At 41.9% G+C, this 20,933-nt stretch overlaps 1 protein-coding gene across 2 annotated transcripts in view; it reads right to left on the bottom strand.

Annotated features, from left to right (window-relative positions):
• The window catches only part of DDX10 (DEAD-box helicase 10), a 300,200-nt gene that overhangs the window by 243,481 nt on the left and 35,786 nt on the right, over positions 1–20,933 (bottom strand). For both annotated transcript variants that reach the window (XR_008320238.1, XM_053312440.1), the window contains exon 10: positions 3,729–3,830. Coding sequence is in view for 1 of the 2 variants with exons in the window: in XM_053312440.1 (XP_053168415.1) it covers positions 3,729–3,830 (102 nt within the window). In the remaining variant the exon portion in view is untranslated. The remainder of the gene's footprint in view (positions 1–3,728; positions 3,831–20,933) is intronic.

Below are 20,933 nucleotides of genomic sequence, written 5' to 3'. Positions count from 1 at the left end.
CATTCAAATGCAAAGCAGGGCAGACCCTGCTTAGCAAAGAAAACAATTCATGCTTGCTACCACAAGAGCAGCTCTCCTTTCCCTGTTTTCTCCCAGTACTGGAGTCGGTCAGGGGAAAACATGCTTAAAAGAAGTACGACACAGCAAGATAAGGTGGGGGAAAGGATCAAGTTTTGCTCTCCCCACTTGTGCTCTCTGTTTAGCCTATATGTAAACCTTCCCATTGTAAGGGCAGGTTTCCCTCTTCATATATCAATGGACAAATACATGACTGCACAAATTCACAGTCACTCAAAAGAAATAAATATTTGGCAACCTCTATTCTCAAGTGTACTCTCTTAATAAAACTAAAGAGGCAACACCACCACCATGAAATGCCACAGGGTTAGATGTAAAGAATATAGGAAGGCAGGGGAAAAACCACTCATAAGATGAGAAAGAACTGGCTAAACAGACCAAAGATTCTGAAGGGCACAAAAAAGGTCACCAAAAAAACCCTGAACATTACTCAACGATGCGATTTTGTAGCTTAAAAAGGCAGAGCCAATTTTTGCTAAGTTTCATCAGCTAGATAATGGTTGGCAAGAACCGGGAAATAGTAATACTGTTTTATTCAGCACTAGTGTGTCCTGCTTAGAATGCTTATATGAGTTCTGGCCTTGACACATCTCAAAAGATACTTACAGGCTGGAACAGATTCAGAGGAGACCTATGAAAACAATAAAAGGGACTGCTAAACAAGTCCTAGGAGGATAAAATAACTACACAAGTTTAGCCTAGAGAGGCAAAACAAGGTTGATCTGTGCTGAGCACAGAAGGGAAGATGCCAATAACCTTTGTAATATTTGGGGGGGGGGGGAAATCAAAGAAAAGTAGGGAGGAGGAAACTGTTCTACATGCTGAGGGTAGAATGAGTAGTCATGGTTTAAAATTACACAAAAGATTAAAGGTTTAAGTTAAGTATTAGGAAGAACATTTTCTTAGAGCATCTCAGAACCAGTTGACTATGAAGGTGCTGGCCTCATATTATACAGCCTCCATTATATAAACTGAAAAGAGGGGCTGACTATTGCAGTCTAACTCCTGGTGCAAGACACATACGAACATAGGAACAGTCCTGCTAGATCAGGCCCAAGGCCTATCTAATCCAGCATCCTGTATCACACAGTGGCCCAGCAGATGCCTCTGGGAAGCCCACAAGCAAGAGGTGAGGGTATGCCCTCTCTCCTGCTGTTGTTCCCCTGCAGCAGATATTCAGAGGCATCTTGCTTCTGAGGCTAGAAGTGGCCTATAGCCACCAGAATAGTAGTCATTGACAGACCTGTCTTCCATGAATTTGTCCAAGCCCCTTTTAAAGCTATCCAAGCTAGTGGCCATCACCACATCCCATGGCAAAAAATTCCATAGATTAATTATGTGCCGAATGAAAAAGTACTTCCTTTTGTCGGTCCTAAATCTCCAAACCTTCAGTTTCCTGGTATGGCCCCTGGTTGTGTGAGAGAGGGCAAAAAAAATTTCTCTGTCCACTCTCTCTATTCCATGCGTAATTTTATATGCCTCGATCATGTCTCCCCATGCCTCTTTTCCAAACTAAAGAGCCCCAGATACTGTAGCCTTGCTTCATAAGGAAGGTGCTCCAAGCACAATAGGACGAGGCAGGGAATAGGAACTTTCATCTTGCTTAGCAGCCTACCATATCTTTTGCAGGGCTTTTTGTCAGGAGATACCTGGGTTATAATTGGGAACCAGTGGTTCTGCACAGAGCTTTCCTGTGCAGTGACTCACCAGGGCTACAAGTCGGAGCATCTTCCCAGACACTAAAGGGTAAAGTGACTCAGCCCACCCAGGAACTTGAGTTATTCCATCCAACCCATCTGGCCATTGGCTCTTCTCAACAGGAAGAGCCATAAAGGCTTCCTCTTCAGGCTGGGACTTGATAGCCTAGTCAACAACAGTATTTCCTGGTTCATTCCAAGTCTTAGCTTCCCAGCTCTGACTCCTGACTTGAGTCCCTCAGTTCCCAATTCCCGGCTACCACTTGAAAACTCAACCCTAACAGTTATATTCTATGTCAGGGATTCTCAACCTTGGGTCCCCAGATGTTACTGGACTTCAACTCCCATAATCCCCAACCAAAGACCATTGGGGCTGGGGATTATGGGAGTTGAAGTCCAATAACATCTGGGGACCCAAGGTTGAGAATCCCTGCTCTGGTTAAGCAAAAAAATTAAAGTTTTGTACCCAGAGAAGCTGAGTTCTGCAACTCGCATAAATTATGCAAATTCAGTCTATTTGCACTTGTTTGAATAATTTATTCTGCTTCTGCTAACCATGGGGAGGAATAAGCATTTATGTAGGGGTCTGAAGCCCAGACCACTGGAAATCCTACTGAGCTGCAGATGGCTTCTGAGCTTTACCTGCATATTTTCAAACCCATGTTCACAGCCATGGGGCTAGTCAAAAAATGTTAAGTTAACAGAGATTCTCAAGACGGTGAATCTTGTAACTTAATTCTGCAGGGGGGCGGGGGGCATTTCCTGCAGATATGTGTGCTCAGAACACACTGGTGTGCTCAGAACACACTGGAGGGATGAGCCACCCCATAGTCTTTTTTACTCTTGTAAACTGGAAAGGTAAATGGAGTAGGACAAGTACAATGAGATGGCTCTAGCTGGAATCTGGACGCCACGCTTGAAGGTATGAAAGCCCTTTACCACGGCTCATCAGCGCCACTGCAAAACGAGCATCTTTCTACAATAAACTACGGCTCTGCTATTTAAACGACCTTTGCAAGTCATTATATCCCTTTAAGAAGAAAGGAAAGACCATTTACAAGGGATTGCAAGCTTAAGTGCGTCCCCATTTTATCATCTAGGAAATAAAACCATATTGTAAACAGCATTAGTAGAGCCAACAGCTACTTCAGTGGAGCATGTGAACCAATTTCAGTGCATATTGAGTGACTGAGATATTAGGCACCAAATGGTAATTAGGTTTGCATGCATGAAGGTTTAAAACAGATGTCATTACGGGTAAAGAAAGGAGACTATTGGTGCACTCAACAGAACTTTTCTCAAAGGAAAAGAACTAAAACAGTAACAATACTACAAACTGCCATAATGCAGATTAACAATTTAATACAACAGCACAAAAACTATGTATTGTAGTCGTGTTTCCCAAAGTTCTGAAAGCTGCGAGGCAATTCACCGCACCCACCAAATTAAACCAGAAGCAGACTTTATTCTCACCCCTAACAAGATTTCTTTTTAGAGCATGAGTATTCCCTCAGAGAAACCCTCTCTCAATGTTTCTGCCTGAGTCACTGTACTGGACTTGGTGCTGACGGGATGGAGGTGAGTTCAGAGTATCTCTCAGACAGAGACACATCAGGAAGTCTCCTCAGTGGCCAGGTAATTCTGCTCTAGTGGCACCTGATGCAGAGACAGGGTAAGCAATTACCTACTCACAAAGGAGGCTGAAGGAAAAGAGGCAAGTTCAGCACAATAAACCATGCAGACACACAACATGCAACTTCTTCCATGTGTAGGTACGTTGGGCTCACAAAAGCCTTTACATTTACTCATTAATTAATTAATCATAGCCTCTAGCAGTTCTCTTGCAACACAAAAACAAGGAATTATTTTATCATTGTCTCTTCAGAGACAGGGCGGCCTGCAGAGAGAGGGGAGAAACTGACCACGTCATTATGAAAAAGCAAAATACTTTACTTGATGTGGTTGACTGGAACTTTCTTCTGTGATAACTGCTGAACCATGTCGGGTTCTTCTGAAGGAAGCAGAATGAGCAGGGCCTCTCCACCTTCCTTGTACCTAATCAAAGAGTTTTTAAAAAATAATGATCAGATCTCTACATAAGTAAATTGTAAATAAGTAAATAAAGTAAATAAGGAGCCAGCGTGGTGTAGTGGTTAGAGTGCTCGACTAGGACTGGGGAGACCAGAGTTCAAATCCCCATTCAGTCATGGTACTTGCTGGGTGACTCTGGGCCAGTCACTTGTCTCTCAGCCTAACCTACTTCACAGATCTGTTGTGAGGAGAAACTTAAGTATGTAGTACTCTGGGCTCCTTGGAGGAAGAGCGGGATATAAAATGTAAATAATAATAAAATAATATAATAAAATGTAATAATAAATATTAACAGCTTTTCTCAGTCCTCCATCTATACGCTTACATGTCTTAGTTTGCAGACAGTACTAAACGACTGAGGTGCACGACTCTGACAGTGGACACTTTTTAGGGGAGAAAAATCCCTTTGTCTGTCAGATACCTGTAGAGTGACAGGTTAAAGTCCTGAGGTGGTAGAATGATTGTACCATTTCAGGCTCCAGGTGAGCTGAGCCATTTTTGAATGCTCCCCCCATGTAAATACTCCCTGCAAATAATAACATCAGCAAACCTAGCACATCAAGGAAAAAGGCAATGGGCTGGAGTTTTGTGGGTAGGTCCCAGCCACCCACCCCCTTTATTTTTTTGACATGGGAAGAATTAAAACATGTGATCCCACACCTGCAGTCTGAAGTGGTACTGCCCACTCCCCCATGTCAAGACTTCACTATCTCACGGCCCCTGCTAACGAAGCAAACAGGCAGCTTTTCAAGTGGTGATTCTCTTCTGTTTTGCAGAGCAATTGCCCGTATCCAGTCCCAGCACAGCATCTCTCCAGTGGTTGTTGCTAGTATCTACCTTATGTTTCCTTTTAGACTGTGAACCCTTTGGGGAGAGGGAACCATCCTCTTTATTTTTCTAGGTAAACCATTTGGAGAACATTTTTTTAAAAGCAGTATATAAAATTGCTGGCCCTATCCACCCGCAGCACAGTACCTCCAGTGACTGTTCCTTGTGTTTCTTTTTAGATTGTGAGCTCTTTGGGGACAGGGATCCATCTTAATTATTTGTTATTTCTCTGTATAAACCACCCTGAGCCATTTTTGGAAGGGCGGTATAGAAATTGAATTATTATTATTATTATTATTATTTATTTATTTATTTATTTATTTATTTACACAGTCAGACAGGTGTTATTGACTGGTGGTTGTTGTTGTTGTTATTAAATATTTGTAATAATATTCTGCACAATTAGCTGATCAGACCCAACAGTGAAGTAGCTGAGGTGCATAAATAAGAAAGTGCTTTGCAAAAGTCTCTGTTGCTATGGAGAATATACTAAAGAGTCTTTGCTTGTCTCAGCTCACACCAAGAAAAGCAGCTGAAAATCATAATTAGAACAGCGTCTGGGCTATGTCAGGGGACAGATGGGAAGCCCTGGGGGCTGGATTGAGTGCCTGGACCTCCAGTTGCCTATCCGTTCTTTAATCTGTGAACACATCAATATATTCATTGTGTCAAACCAACAGAAACACACTGCAAGTTAACGAGACTGTAGCACAGCAGGGCGATGTCATAGGTATGTCTACAATCTGTTAATAAACAGAAAAAGATGAAGACATTTCTGAAACCCATACTGGTAAAAGTTACTGTAACCTCTGCTTCAGTGAAAATAACTTGAAAAATGAAGCATACAATCAAACACTGCTTTAACTGTAAAGAATTACAAAAAGAAGCAAAAAGTTATCCTAAATCCCAAGCAAATCATTCCCATGCTAGGAAAAAGCAATTAAAATTTCTTTTAAAAGGCCAGCAGACTGGTGGCATTTTGACACTTATAAACAAGTTGTTCTGGTAAGAACTAATCTGTCTACTTTCCTTTCACTATAATCTTAATTGATAATTACCATCCTCACAAGTTAACCCGCTTCAGCCTTAAACTTTCACACATCTGCCATCTTGAATTGGGGTGGATTACATAATCACAAACCACACCATTGAGGCATCCCTATGTGTCCCTACTCCAATAGCAAATTTGGTTAAAACCAGTTAGGCAGTTCACAAGTTCCACTTGCACCTCAAACGTTCACGCATCTGCCATTTTGAATTAGGGTGGATGACATCATTACAAACTATGCCACTGAGATGTCCCTATGTGTCCCCACAGCTGTAGCAAATTTGGTTCAAATCAGTTAGGCAGTTCACAAGTTAACCCACTTTCACCTCAAGTGTTTATGCATCTGCCATCCTGAATTGGGGTGGATGACATCATCACAAACTACACTACTGATATGTCCCTACAGCTGTACCCAATTTGGTTCATATTGGTCCAAGCATTGCAAAGTTGATGGGGCGGGGGGGCAGGGACAAATACATGGACAGAAAGCCAGGTGTTCACATTCCTTAAGGAAAGTAGGCTAAAAAAAAATCAGTAACGTAACAGCTTGCAGCTCTATACAGGAGGCCCTTTTTATTTGCGGGGGGTTAGATCCTGCCTATTTCAGCTGCATGTCACAAGAAAGGCCGAGTTACATCCTTTTTTGTTGTTGTTTTGTTTGGGGGGTGGCAGCGGGAGCTACAAAATGGCGGCTAGAAATAATGTCAGAAGTTATTTCCGGCTACTCAGAAATCGTGGATAGGCAAAAATAGCCCTATTTTTGCCTTACAGATAAACTGAGTCCCTATCACCTGGCCATGGATAAGAGAAACCGCAGATTAAGAACCTGCAAATAATGAGGGTCTCCTGTATATGCATACAAAGGTACATGCACACAGTGGCTGACAATTGCAGACTAGCACTGCATACGCAAACTAACAGTCCCACAGCCTTCAGGACATTTTCTCAGAAAACACATAGGGATGCAGAGGGAAGGCAGGATTAGCAAACATCACCCCTCTCCCACTGTGCATGCAAAATATTTTTAAGATGTGCAACATTAGTTTAGATTTTAGTCATTGTGTGTGTTCGTGCCTGTGCATGGAATTGGACTTTTTCACAGCGGTCACACACTGAGTTGACACTTTCAATGAGCTGGTCCACCACAATCCAAGATTTCTCTCCTGGTCAGTCACTGACAGCTCAAATCCCATCACTGTATATGTAAAGTTGGGGGAGCGAGGTTGCCCCAATATGCATCACTTTACACTTGCTCACACTGAACTACATTCACCATTTTGTCACCCACTCACCCAGTTTGGGGAGATCCTTTTGGAGCACTTCACAATCTGTTTTGGATTTCACTACCCTAAACAGTTTAGTGTTGTTCGCAAATCTAGCCACTTGGCTGCTTACCCCAACTTCTCCCATAACCTCTAATCCAAAGTCACCAGAAAGAAAAAAGTACCTTCTAGTACTTCATTCCAAAAAGCCTCAAAAACCTGCCTTCCATGGCTACAGGTAACTACAGATTGCATAAGGAATCATATCTCAGACTATTTTGAAGAAATTCCTTTACTGGGTTTTTTTCAAAATGAGTTAATTCTGTTGTCAAACCATTTTATCTTCTAAAACACGAATATTATCTAAGAACATGCTGGTTATATATTCAACTAAAACACAATACATTCAACTAACACAATCCAAATGGTTTGGTCCAGATGCTATTAGTGCTTCAGAGGCTCCAGTTATTATCAAATTTTACCATCATATTGATGAATCTAATCAAGCTCATAATATACTTTACAACTTTATTCAAGCCCATGTAGCAACTCCACTTGATTCTGAAAGAATTAAATGGAGCTTATAACTGAATGTATCGATCTCACAACATCAATGGGATGTGATTTTAGCTGAAACTGCTAAAGTGTCTTATGATCTGAGGCTTGTTAGTCCAACAAAAAATAGTTTTTTGCTCCTATTGGACTTCGATTAGACTCTATGAATGTAGGTTGGGCAAATCTGACAAAAGTTGGAGATGTGGGGAAAGAGAGGAGGGATTCTTACATCTGTTCCTTAATTGTAAGGTAATATCTCCCTTCTGGAAAAAGATATGTGACTAAGTTATAGCAAGGGAATATTTTCTAGATCCAATTTCAGTTTTGTTGGGATTGCCTTCTAATGTAGAAGGAGTATCCCTTAATCAATGAAAAAGGCTTACTGGGACCTTTCTGGTAGCTAAACACATTATTTTACAAAATTGGAAATGTAAATACCCTCCAGATATTGAAAAATGGCTCTTGGATTTACTTACTCTATCAGCCCATGATAATTCTTTTTTCAATACTAGATCTTGTTTTGCGAAGTATAAGGGGATTTGGTCTGAGTTTTTGGAATTATTTGCATTGTAAGTGTAATGTATATATGAACTTAAAATAAAATTAATAATAATTTAAAAAATCGCTGTATATGTGAAGTTGGGGAGGGGGGTTGCCCCAATATGCATCACTTTATACTTGCTTACAGTGACCCACATTCACCAATTTGTCGCCCACTCACCCAGTTTGGAGAGATTCTTTTGGAGCACCTCACAATCTGTTTTGGATTTCACTACCCTAAATATTTTAGTGTTGTTTGCAAATCTGGACACTTTGCTGCTTACCCCAACTTCTCTCATCACTTCTGGTCCAAGATCACCACAAAGGGGAAAAAAGTACCTTCTAGTATTCATTCCAAAAGAGCCTCAAAAACCTGCCTGCCATGGCTATAGGTAATGACAGATTGCATACAGTATCATATTTTGAAGAAATTTCTATACTGAGTTTCTTCAAAATGAGTTAATTCCTTAATTAAGAATAGTTTGTTTGTTTTTTAAATGCTTTTTAAAAGACAGTTAATTTTTTAAAAAAAGCAAAACAGACAACATTCTAGTTGTCAGAATGAAGAACATAAAAACGTATTGATTTAAAAGCACTTTTATCTAGGAAGTATTTAAATAATAAATGGATTTTTAAATTTAATTTTGACTTTTTTTCCTTGAGATTTAAATCACAATTAAATTTTGATTAAAATATACCCTACAATCACATCTGTTATAAAGGCCAGAGGGCCACACATTTCTCTGGGTTTGGTAGCCAGCCAAAATTTGTGCTAGTTACCACCAATCACCCTGCTTGCCTAAGAGCCATCAGCAGGGTCATCTGTGACATCACAATAAGCTTTGGAAATGATTAAGCACCTTGAAGACTCAGCACATCTAGAAGGGTCAGGTCCAACTTAAGTTCACAGTACAGAGTTCCTTTCACACAGAGTCTCAGAGACACTTCAAACTAGCAAGACATCTCACTGTTGTACAACTCTCTCCGAAGCTCAGCATTATGTCATGGACAGTGCTCACCCTTCACATTCTGGAGAACAGAAAGGTCTCTTGCCAAAACAACAAATAGTTCTATGCATAACTAAAGCGCACTTTCTGTTCCATTTAACTGACTCTTAACTAGGACACCCTCCCATGTACTCTGAATTTTGTTTGTACCTGACGGTCAACATATGAGTAAAAAGCGTCATTGCCATTCTTAAGTAGCTGCCATCTTCAAACAACATGGCAGATTAGCAAAAAAACAAAAATAAACCAGGGTCCTTCATGACTCTCTCCTATGTGCCGTGAATTTGGTTTGTATCCAACTGTCAGCACATGAATTACAAAGTGATGCTGCCTATACTTGAGTGGCTGCCATTTTGAAAATAGCGGAATGGCCAAAAAAAAAGAGAAATCAGGGTACTCTAGGACCCCTTCCCATGTGCTGTGAATTTGGTTTGTGTACGACTCAGCTCGTGAATTACAAAGGGGTGTTGTCTATATTCTGAGTGGTCATTATCTTGAACCAACATGATGGATCACCAAACAAATACCTCCACTGGGGTCTCTTAGTTAATTTAGTTTGTATCTGAATGTAAACACAAAGTTTATTAGAGAGGGACACACAGACACACACAGTCATGGTCTCATAAACCTTCTTCCTTTTGGAAAGTAGGCTAAAAATGTGCTCACCAGTGGAAAGCTAGGGAATGCATTTGTGGATTCACAACTGAATCCACACATCATCCCTGAAGAATATCCACTGATTGAAAAAACAGAACTATAGCACCAGAGCCAGTGTGGTATAGTGGTTAGAGTGCTGGACCAGGACCAGGGAGACCAGAGTTCAAATCCCCATTCAGTCATGGTACTTGCTGGGTGACTCTGGGCCAGTCACTTCTCTCTCAGCCTAACCTACTTTACAGGGTTGTTGTGAGGAGAAACTCAAATATGTAGTACACTGCTCTGGGCTCCTTGGAGGAAGAGCGGGATATAAATGTAAAAATAAATAAATCAATAGTCATCTCTGAAACCCTACAGCAAAGCTCACAAAAGAAGGCCGGGGGACTAGTTGCTATATAAAGTTGATGAGAATAACAGCTTTCCATTCTCTGCACAAAGAATGGCAGTTCTTCACCTCAGAATTTAAGATCCTCTACTTCAGACCATCCTCATTCAAAAACCACCAAAGACTGCTGTTGTTTAAGTTTTGAATTATGCAAAATATATGTATCTGCACCTGGGTAATTATTCTATCTGTTACATGGCAGGCGGTTAACCTACACCAATTGCAAAGTTGAGCATACATTATACATAAAATGGGAGACCAGACTGCCTTGCTCTTATCAGACTGCCTCAATTAACCAGAAGTGGTTAAGCACATACGCAAAACCCCATTTTAAAAAACTCAAGCTGTTGCAGTACTTCAAGAAATAAAGCATTTGCTAAGTAGGAATGGACTGAGGCTATAGCTGTGTTTATTACCAAGAATAGCCTATTAAAGTGTTAAAGTACTAGGTCAGACTCACACAATGGGTTCTTTGAGTACCTAAAACCAAACAGTGGACCAATGTCCAAATTCATACATCACAGTTCTAAGGTGCATTATGCACCCTGAATTTGTGCTTAAAGCTTAAAGACAAATGCAGCTGAAAACATTAGGAGCTTTAAGCAGACACCAGCACATGGAGAAGGTAAAAGAAAAAATTCATGATGGAGAAGTCTGTCAGGAAGTGGGGTAGAGTTGTTGCATTCGGAAAGAATTCCCAGACACAACTGTCCGGCAGGGGCACAAATTTTAAAACCCTACTTTCTTGACTGGGGTTTGGAAAGAGTGCTTGACAGTGGTCCTCAGTAGCTATTTTGTGCACTTCTCCATTGGGCATCCTTTGCCCAGAAGAGGGTTAGGAGCTAAACCCCAGAGGCACACTACTACCCTCGCTAAGGCTAGAGAGAATCCAGAAATGAGGGGAAAGGGTTTACTGAGCCACATACAGAGAGCCAAACTTGTCAGCTGGCAACACTGGTGTTGGAGAAAGGGGAAGAATATGGGAATTTTAAACATTGACACCATGTAGCTACGATGCATGGAAAGTTGCACCAGAGAAATGGGGGGAGATTCATTAAAGTCATTTCCCCACTAAAATTCCAGGACATTTCGAAGCCAGGACAACAGTTTTCCTACATCAAGGACAAGACGTTTGATTCCTGGCCTGTCCAAGCCAATTCTGGACATGTGGCAACTGGGTTGGGGAGGGGGGCGGCTTGCCCGACTCTCCAGAGGCAGTGGGGCAGAGAGCAATTAGCAGGCAGAGAGGAGGGCAAGAAACTACGTCAGTCTGATCCTGAAGCTGATCATTCTGGAACTGCTGGTCGGGGGATGACTTTGTCGCCCTGTGGACTAAAGGGCGAGATTTCAGCAGCCAAGGACATCTATACCCAAGTGAATGTGACGGTACATAACGAAGTGAACTGAAACAATTCACTACAGGTCTTGAGCCCTCAAGACCTATCTGTTTGGCCTGGCCTTCCAGGGTTTTTAAACTGTTGTAATTATTTTTAACTTGTAAACTGGGTTTCCGGGGTTTAAAACTGTTTTGAATTTTTAACTGTTGATTGTTTTATGGTGTTTTATAGTCTGTTTTTAACTGTGAATTGATTTTAATTGTTTTGTTTTTTAATGTGAACCGCCCTGAACCATTTCTGGAAGAGCGGTATAGAAATAGAATGAAGGAATGAATATAGGAGCCGGTGTGGAGGTGTTGCATCAGCAGCCAACAAGTAAGAAAGAGATCACTGCTCAGAGGATGAGATATTGAGAAAGCCCAAGCTCTTGTCCAAAGGCCACAACATGCAAGCACAAGGATGCCTGCAATGCTGGATATATTTCAGGGCAGTTGTAGGGAGGCCAAAGAGGGAGTAAGGAGGCAGAACAGTGGGCTAGACTCAGATGCCCAGGAGCCAAGCACTCCCTGCACCCACCACCACCACAAAAAATCACGAGGGGGATGGACTTCTGGGGAGGCATTGTTTCATAGCTGGAGGCCCCTTTATTTCATCCTGTTTGTTTGGGCCATTTATTTGTTTTTCAAATTTGTGAACCGCCCCAAACTTATGATTCCCTGAGATTTTCAAGCCCCTGAAAACCTAACCCCCCAATTTGCATAGGTGCAATCAATGTTCTCTCTAAAAAAATTTCATCTGTGTGCAGAATGAGTTTTGTTCTGGGCAGCAGTATCAAGGCAGTGTGCACACACGTGCATTCAGAGTGGGACCTTCTTGATTAAACCTGAGCGTGATCTAAAATTAACTGAGCGGACATAAAAAAACATGTGAATGTGCGGCCACATGCACGCCTTAAAGGGAACACTGGCCGCAGTGACTTGTTATTTGCGGTTTCATTCCTTGCGGTTGTAGGCAAGGAATGGAAACGCCATGAATAAGTAGGTATGCCTATATATAGCAGAGCAAGTAAGTAATATTTCAGACATTACATAGCAACAGATCCAGGTTTACCATTGAGGGTACACCTAACAGGAGAAGACAGCCAATCTGAGGTTTGTGTTTTTAGGAAATTGTACCTCACCAAACATGACTCCAAGCCCTTTGGTCACCTATCATTATATAAAACAATAATAAAAACTTACAATTAAACTGTATTAATAAACTCTACTACCATACAACACCACATCTATGATACCTGAGTTTTCAACCCGTTTGTTGCATTCACACATTACTTTTTATGCACATCCAAAAAGCTGAATGTGTGAAAAGGCCATAGAACAGCTGGAGGGAAAATGCATTAACATGGCCTTCCAAAAATGAAAGCTAACAACTGCTGTCCTCTAGTGGTATTATATTTCCATTAAATTACATAAAACTTGATCAAAGTAAGGTCCATGCACTGCTTACTGTAGAAAACAAGAGCAAATGGAACATCAGATTTCATACAGCTTTTAAAAAGATTTCTTATCCGGGGGGGGGGGGGGGAGCGTTCAATAGAACTGTAATGGAAATTCACATGCTGAAATCTACAGGAAAAAGGGTCTCATGACTATTTCTAAGAACCCAGTGGAAACCTTTTTGAAGGTTTTTACTTTTAAAAATCCTGATATTCTCTCCTTATTCAAATGCCATACGGCTACAAAGTCTTGTGTTTGAGTGAATGAGTGCCATCAAGTCGGTGTCGACTCTTCGCAACCATATAGATAGATTGTCTCCAAGAGGATCTGTCCTCAACTTGGCCTTTAAGGTCTCTCAGTGGTGCATTCATTGCTGTCGTAATTGAGTATATCCACCTTGCTGTGGGTCGTCCTCTTCTTCTCTTTCCTTCAACTTTCCCAGCATTATGGACTTCTCTAGGGAGTTGGGTTTTTGCATAATGTGTCCAAAGTACGATAGTTTGAGCCTGGTCATTTGTGCCTCGAGTGAAAATTCTGGATTGATTTGTTCTATAACCCATTTGTTTGTTTTCCTGGTTGTCCATGGTATCCGCAAGTCTTCTCCAGTACCAAAGTTCAAAAGCGTCAATAATTTTTCTATCTTGCTTCTTCAAGTTCCAGCTTTCACATCCATAGAGTGACAAGGGAAAAACCATTGTCTGAACGATTCTAATCTTTGTAGGCATAGTCACGTCACGGCATCTAAATATCCTTTCCAAGGACTTCATTGCAACCCTACCAAGTGCTAGTCTGTGGCGTCTTTATTGACTGCTGGATCCGTTACTGTTGATGGTTGATCCTAAAAGGCAGAAGCTATCCACCACATCAATATCTTCATTCTCAATTCTGAGGCTGGTTGCTGTACCCATAGTCATTAGTTTAATCTTCTTTACATTTAACCAAAGTCCCATTTTTTCACTGTGCTCCTTGACTTTCATTACTAGAGCTTGCAGATCATCCCCATTCTCAGCTATCAGAGTGGTGTCACCAGTGTAGTGCAGTAGGATGTTTCTTCCTCCAATTTTAAAACCACGCTCATCTTCTTGCAATCCAGCTTCTCTCAGTATATGTTCAGCATATAAATTGAATAAAGAAGGAGAAAGTCTACAGCCTTGTCTTACTCCTTTGCCGATCTGGAACCAGTCTGTTTCACCATGTTCTGTCTGGACTGTGGCTTTCTGTCCTGTGTACTGGTTTCTCATGAGAACACTGAGATGTTCTGAGACACCCATTTTCCTAAGGATATTTCACAATTTGACATGATTGATGCAATCGAAGACTATTCCATAGTCAATGAAGCACATATTGACTTCTTTCTGGTATTCTTTGGCTTTCTCAATTATCCAGTATGCATCAGCAATGTTGTCTCTTGTTCCTCGGCCTTTTCTGAAACTTACTTGAACAACCAGCATTTCCCTTTCCAAGTAGGGCTCTAATCTGCGTTGGATGTTCCTGAGCATTATTTTGCTAGCATTTGAAATTAAGGATATTGTGTGATGGTTTGTGCAATCTGTTGAGTCTCCTTTCTTTGGTATAGGTATGTAGACTGACCTCTTCCAATCTGTTGGCCACTGTATCATTCTCCAGATTTGCTGGCAAATTTGTGTTACCATTTGGCAAAAAACAATTACTGTATTCCATAGTCATTGAAAACAATCTTTCAAACTGGTTTAAAAAGCATCAGAAGGGCTAAAACATACTAAAGAAAAACAAGACATATTTTTCTACCTTTTTTTTAATCAGTCCCAACCAGTAATAATTTTTGTCTAGCTTTGGAGAATTTAGCTAGAGGACTTCAGATGTGAGAAAGCCCCGATGGCTACAGAAGAGAGTGTAAGGTATGGTCCATAAGCTGGACTCTCCCAAAGAGAGTGTGGAGCCCAAGGCAAAACAATGGGCAGCCCTCACTTAACATTGAGGCTGTTCTCAAGTACAGCCTAACCTGGGATAGGGATGCCTAGCCTGGGTTAGACTGTGCATGAGAATCGCAGAGATTGGGCCCGATCCTGGCAGGGCAGCACCACCTAGCCCAGGTTTGTAGCCCGGTTACTAGCCAAGGTTTAGGGAACAAGTGCTTCATTAATCCAGGCTACATGCTCGTGTGTGAGCTGGGCTGCTCACACCTAGAGTGCCCGTCTCTTGGGGGAATCCCCCAATCCATCGTGCATTTCACATGGTGCATTGTGGGATTCACGGAGGCCGGAAGAATGAGTCCCAGACTCTGTTTACCAGCCCTGCTGGGAGGAGGGTAGAAATTCAGCCACACTGCTCTTTGCAGTGCTGGTTGTGTGAGCACACAGCTTGCACGATGACCATGCTGCCAGCAGTCATCTGGGGGAAGGTAGTTTGAACCCTGCCTTCCTCCTGCCTGCAGGTGCGGTCATGTGAACAGCCCCATTCTGTTGTTCAGTATGCACCACAATTTAGTCTGAACTGAGAAATTGTCAACCTGAACTACTTTGTGGGTGCACTCTAAGCATAACATGAGATAACCCCATATATATTTCTCTGTGTTCCCTGGGAAAAGAGCAGAATACAAAAAAAATTAACATACCAAAACACCTCAATTTGAAATCATACAGAATGTTTCTAATTTAGTCAAATTTTCACAAAGATATAATAATTTTATTTCAAATTTAAATAGTACCTGTCCACCTAATTTTAATTACATCTAGCACACAGAATCCCAATTAGGTAAGGTGCTTAATTTAGCTTTCATTCTATGCAGTTATGCACTCTCATGGCCCATGAAACTTTCCAATTACCTCTAACCTCATTAATGATTACTAAATTGTCAATTTATTTTTATGAAGTGTACATCGCTACTCCACTTTCTAATTTCTGCTGCATTCAAGAGCCATCCTACATATTGGGAGGATTTAGAGCTGGATGGAGAAAGGAACAAAAACAAACAAGAAGTGCAACACATACTACTCTAGATTTCAATGACACTTAAGTATGTTTAGTATTATTTTGATTATGTCAAGAGAGCTCAGCAATTAACCTCTTTGACATAATGTTTTAATTGGAAACTTGATATGCATGGAAAATGGAAGGGGGATTAAGATTACTGAAGCAGCAAGGTAAGCAACTGGAACGCAAGTGGAAGAGAACTCAACTTGAATTTGACAGGATACAGCATAGGACCCATTTGAATGTTTGTGCAGTGGCAATGCATGCAACAACAAAAAGTTTGGTCTGCAAACATTGTGTCTGCAGGTTCGTGTTCAGCAGAGCTATCCTGGGTTGTGAGGAGATTGGTTTCAGTTCCTTCTGTTTTGAATCAGTCCCCAAAGACTTTGTTCTGATGTAACACTTTTAATGGGTTCTTTGCAGATAAAAATTCCTGTATTTGGGCCGACGTGGACTCCACTATTTCTGTGAAGTCTATGAAGGGGTGTCCAGCAATCCCTCTTGCAGTATTAGATTGGATCAATTTCAATCTGCGATTCCTGAGGATGTGGACAAGCTGTTTGGGGCAGTGTGGCTTACCACTTGTTCTCCGGATCCTTGCCCGACCGGGCTGCTTCTGTCTAGCAAGGAGATTGTTGGAGGTGGCCTAGTTAATATCATTAACGCATCGCTGAAGGAGGGTAGGGTGCCTCCTTAAAGGAGGCAATGGTTAGACCACTTCTTAAGAAGCCTTCCCTGGATCCCTTAGCGATGGATAGTTACAGGCCAGTCACCAATATCCCATGGTTGGGCAAGGTGATTGAGAGAGTGGTGGCCAGCTCCAGGCAGTTTTGGAGGAAACTGATAATCTAGTCCCATTTCAAACTGGCTTTAGAGCTGGCTATGGGGTTGAGACAGCCTGGTCGGCCTGATGGATGACCTTTACTGGAGAATCACCAGAGGGAGTGTGACTCTGTTGGTTCTTTTGGATCTCTCGACAGCGTTCTATACCATTGACCATGATATCCTTCTGGGATCAACTGGGGGAGTTGGGGATAGGAGGCACTGCTTTGCAGTGGTTTCACTCCTATCTCTCAGGTAGATTCCAGATGATGATTATTATTTATTCGATTTCTATACCGCCCTTCCAAAAATGGCTCAGGGCAGTTTACACAGACAAATAACAAATAAATAAGATGGATCCCTGTCCCCAAAGGGCTCATAATCTAAAAGAAACATAAGATAGACACCAGCAACAGTCACTGGAGGTACTGTGCTGGGGGTGAATAGGGCCAGTTAACTCTCCCCCTGCTAAATAAAGTGAATCACCACATTAAAAAGGTGCCTCTTTGCCAAGTTAGAAGAGGTCGTGGAGCTTGGAGACAGTTGCTCCTCAAAACAGGAGTTGCTACAGGAGGTCCATCTCCAGTTACCATCGGTACATCTGTCAGCAACTCAGAACAAGGTCTTCTCTGTAGCTGCTCTGGGCTGCGGAATGCACTCCAAGTAGAAATCCATTGCTTGGGTTCATTGTGGGTCTTCAAGAGAGCCCTTAAAACCTATTTGTTTGGTCTGGCCTTCCAGAGTTTTTAAAGTGTTTTTAAATGTTTGTAATTGTTTAGTAGTTTTAAACAGTTTTTAAATTTGTTCTTGTATTGTGTTTTAATGATTGGTTAGTGGGTTTTGTTGTTGTGCACTGCTCAGAGCCTTTTGGATGGGGTGGTATACAGATGTAATAAATAATAAATAAATAAAGTTATGTTAGCATTTATCTTGTCTCAATTTTATCTGGAAAGAATCCCAGCCTTCCAGAGTGTCAGAGTTTATCTAGAGTTTCTACAGCAAAATGCCCTCTTTTCTCTCTCCCTCAGTTCCCACCCTCCATGGCTTTCTCAAACTCACCTAGCACAACAACTAACTGCCCACCATGGAAACAGATAACATGAAATGCAACAAGACATTAAGTGAAGAGAGACAAATGATGGTCACTAAACTGCACCTAGGTCACCTACTCATGCAACTATGGTCACTAAATGGAACCAAATATGTTGTGGCATTTATATTTTCAAAAGAGAGAGTCAGACTACTCAGGCTCCACCTGCCAGATTAAGCCTGAGCTCTCCACCTCCTCGGCCCAAGTGCTTCAGTTATGGAGGGAAGGGAGTTTACAGACACCCACACCCTCCTCTTTCTGCCTTGTCAGTGACTGGGTGCCAACTTGTACTCACAGAACTCTCCTCCTCGACAGTGTCCCGATCTGAATTACAGAGCTCTACATAACGATGGCAGGCTAACAAAAAAACTACCCATGGCCTCACGAAAGACCAGGTGTCATTGGCAAGATTTCTTTGGGTCTCCACCCCTCCCACAAACCAGTGGCGCTCCAATGGCAACTCCCCAAATGCCAGCACCCGCCCTACTTGATAGACCTTGCTCTCCAAGCTCTCATTGGCTCCCGCGACTAACAGGTAAGGCTGAACCAGTCATGCTATCACGAGAGCCACTTCTCTTCCAACAGGGCTGCAAACCTCAACAGTGAGCAACCACATTTCTTTGTATCTGTAGCCTCCGGTACAATTCAAGATCTCTTTCACACTAAGTAAGGCCTAACCCAATGAAGACTTTATAACACCTCCCACATTCCATCTTTAGACTCTAAGCAGATTCTGACATAACAAAACAACAAACAAAAAAACCCTATGCTTTCCTGCTAGGTGAACAAACCCCTGAAAGGCACATGCTGACATGCTGCCTCCTCCTCTCCTCCCATCTTGATCTCAACTTATTAAAATCATTACATGTAGAACAGTGACCATCTGTGTAGAACAAAGGAAGCTGCCTTGTGCTGGGTCAGACCATTAGTCCATCTAGCTCAGTATTATTTACACAGTCCGGCAGCAGCTTCTCCAAGATTGCAGGCACGAGTCTCTCTCACCCGGTCTTGGAGATGCCAGGGATGGAACTTGTAACCTTATGCATGCAAGCATGCAGATGCTCTTCCCAGAGCAGCCCCAACTCCTAAGGGGAACATCTTAAAGTGCTCACACATGTAGTCTCCCATTCAAATGCAAACCAAGGTGAACCCAAGACGAGCTCTCCTGGTCTTTTGTGGATGCACAAAATCAGATGCTGCTTCCTCCACATGGTTGTGGACCTTGAGCCACTGCATGCCCCACTATCTTCAGCAGCTCTAATAATCAGTAGAGTTCCTCCCCATCTAGAATGACACTTTTATAACGTTTACTTGATCCTCCTGTCAACCAGTTTAAACAGAAAATCTAGGATTAAAGAGCACCAGCAAACAACATAGTAGTACTGTCAGTATAGATTTCTCAGTATTTACTTTCATATGCAATTCAAAAGTCAGAAACACTTGAGCAGAAGAAAATAAAAAACAGTTTCTTTAACCTAAGTTAAAAATGTGTGAAATATATTTCTGAGACTTCATTCTACTGAAAAATACCTACTGCAGAAAATTCGGAGGGAAGGAGATATTTAAGAATCCAGAATTATAGGAGTTGCACCTGGCATTCCTTCCCATAAACCAAATTCACACCTCCTTGGATCTGCTTCTCTCCCCATTTATTTATTTATTGAATTTATATACCGCCTAATATAGAAATCTCTAGGTGGTATATAGAATTAACACAATATAAAATGTAAAACATTTAAAATTGATAAAAAGATAAAAATCATAATAAATAAAAACACAATAAAATTTAAAATTTGGTTTCAGTTAAAAGCCTGGGAAAATAGGTACATCTTCAAGGTCCTCCTAAAAACAAACAGAGAAGGAGATGCTCTTATTTCAGCAGGGAGTGCATTCCAAAACCCTGGGGCAGCCACAGAGAAGGCCCAGTCCTGAGTTGCCACCAAACAAGTTGGCGGTAACCATAACTGGACCTCTCCAGATGATCTTAATAGGTGACAGGGTTCACAACAGAGAAGGCGTTCTCTTAAGCACCCTGGACCTAAGCCGTTGAGGGCTTTATAGGCAATAACTGTACTTTGTATTTTGTTTGGAAACATATCGACAGCCAGTGCAGTTCTTTTAGAATAAGCATTATATGGTCCCTTTGGGTAAACCCAGAGACCAACCTAGCTGCCGCATTCTGTACCAATTGTAGTTTCCGAACTACAAACAAAGGCAGCCCCACGTAGAGTGCATTACAGTAGTCAAGCCTAGAGGTTACCAGCATATGTACCACCTTTTAAAGGTCATTTGTCTCCAGAAAAGGCCGTAACTGGCATATCAGCCATTAGTAGACCAATTTGCTAGCCTGTCGTCCCACTCTCTGCTTGTATCAGTTCACAATCTAAGACAATTGTTTATATTCTTATGTAGTCTGGTGGCTGCAGGCCACCTCCAGCCTCAAAGGGACAGTGCCTCTCAATTCCAGTTGCAGACGAGCAACAGCAGGCGAGAAGGCATGCACATATCTCTTGCACATGGGCTCCCCAGAGGCATCTGGTGGGCCACTGTGTGAAACAGGATGCTTAGGTTGATAGGCGGTCCCAACCTTGGGTTCCCAGTGGTTGTTGGGCTATAACACCCATCATCAATTTGTTCATGAGCTGCCACCATTACTCGGACTCAAGACCAGAGAGGAAAGGACACAGCTCCTGGTTGAGAGTGAAAGTAGTATTCCTCACCTTCCCCCCACACCTTAAAGCCCACATTCAGAATGGGAGGGGCTATAACAACTGTATAGTTCTTCTTGAGTGTGCAAAATGTTTCTCACATATTCTCTTCATGTGATTTTGTCAGGTAACAATATTGTAAGTTACTGTATTTACCAAGACTAGAGATGCGAAGCTCGGGGGGGGGGACGGGGGGGACGGAGTGGGTTTTGTTTGTTTTTCCTCTTTCGTTTCCCCCCACACCCAGAAAAAAATTGTGGGCTCCTCCCCCCAAGCCTTCACATCTCTATCCAGGACTAGACTTTTTCCAAGTTCTTTGATGTTAGAAATCAGGGAGCTTGTCTTAAATTCAGTCTCCTCTTCCTTTCAAGTAAATATAA

The sequence above is a fragment of the Hemicordylus capensis genome, chromosome 3, assembly GCF_027244095.1.
Source record: "Hemicordylus capensis ecotype Gifberg chromosome 3, rHemCap1.1.pri, whole genome shotgun sequence".
NCBI lineage: Eukaryota > Metazoa > Chordata > Lepidosauria > Squamata > Cordylidae > Hemicordylus > Hemicordylus capensis.
This window is presented reverse-complemented; position numbering and strand designations above follow the sequence as displayed.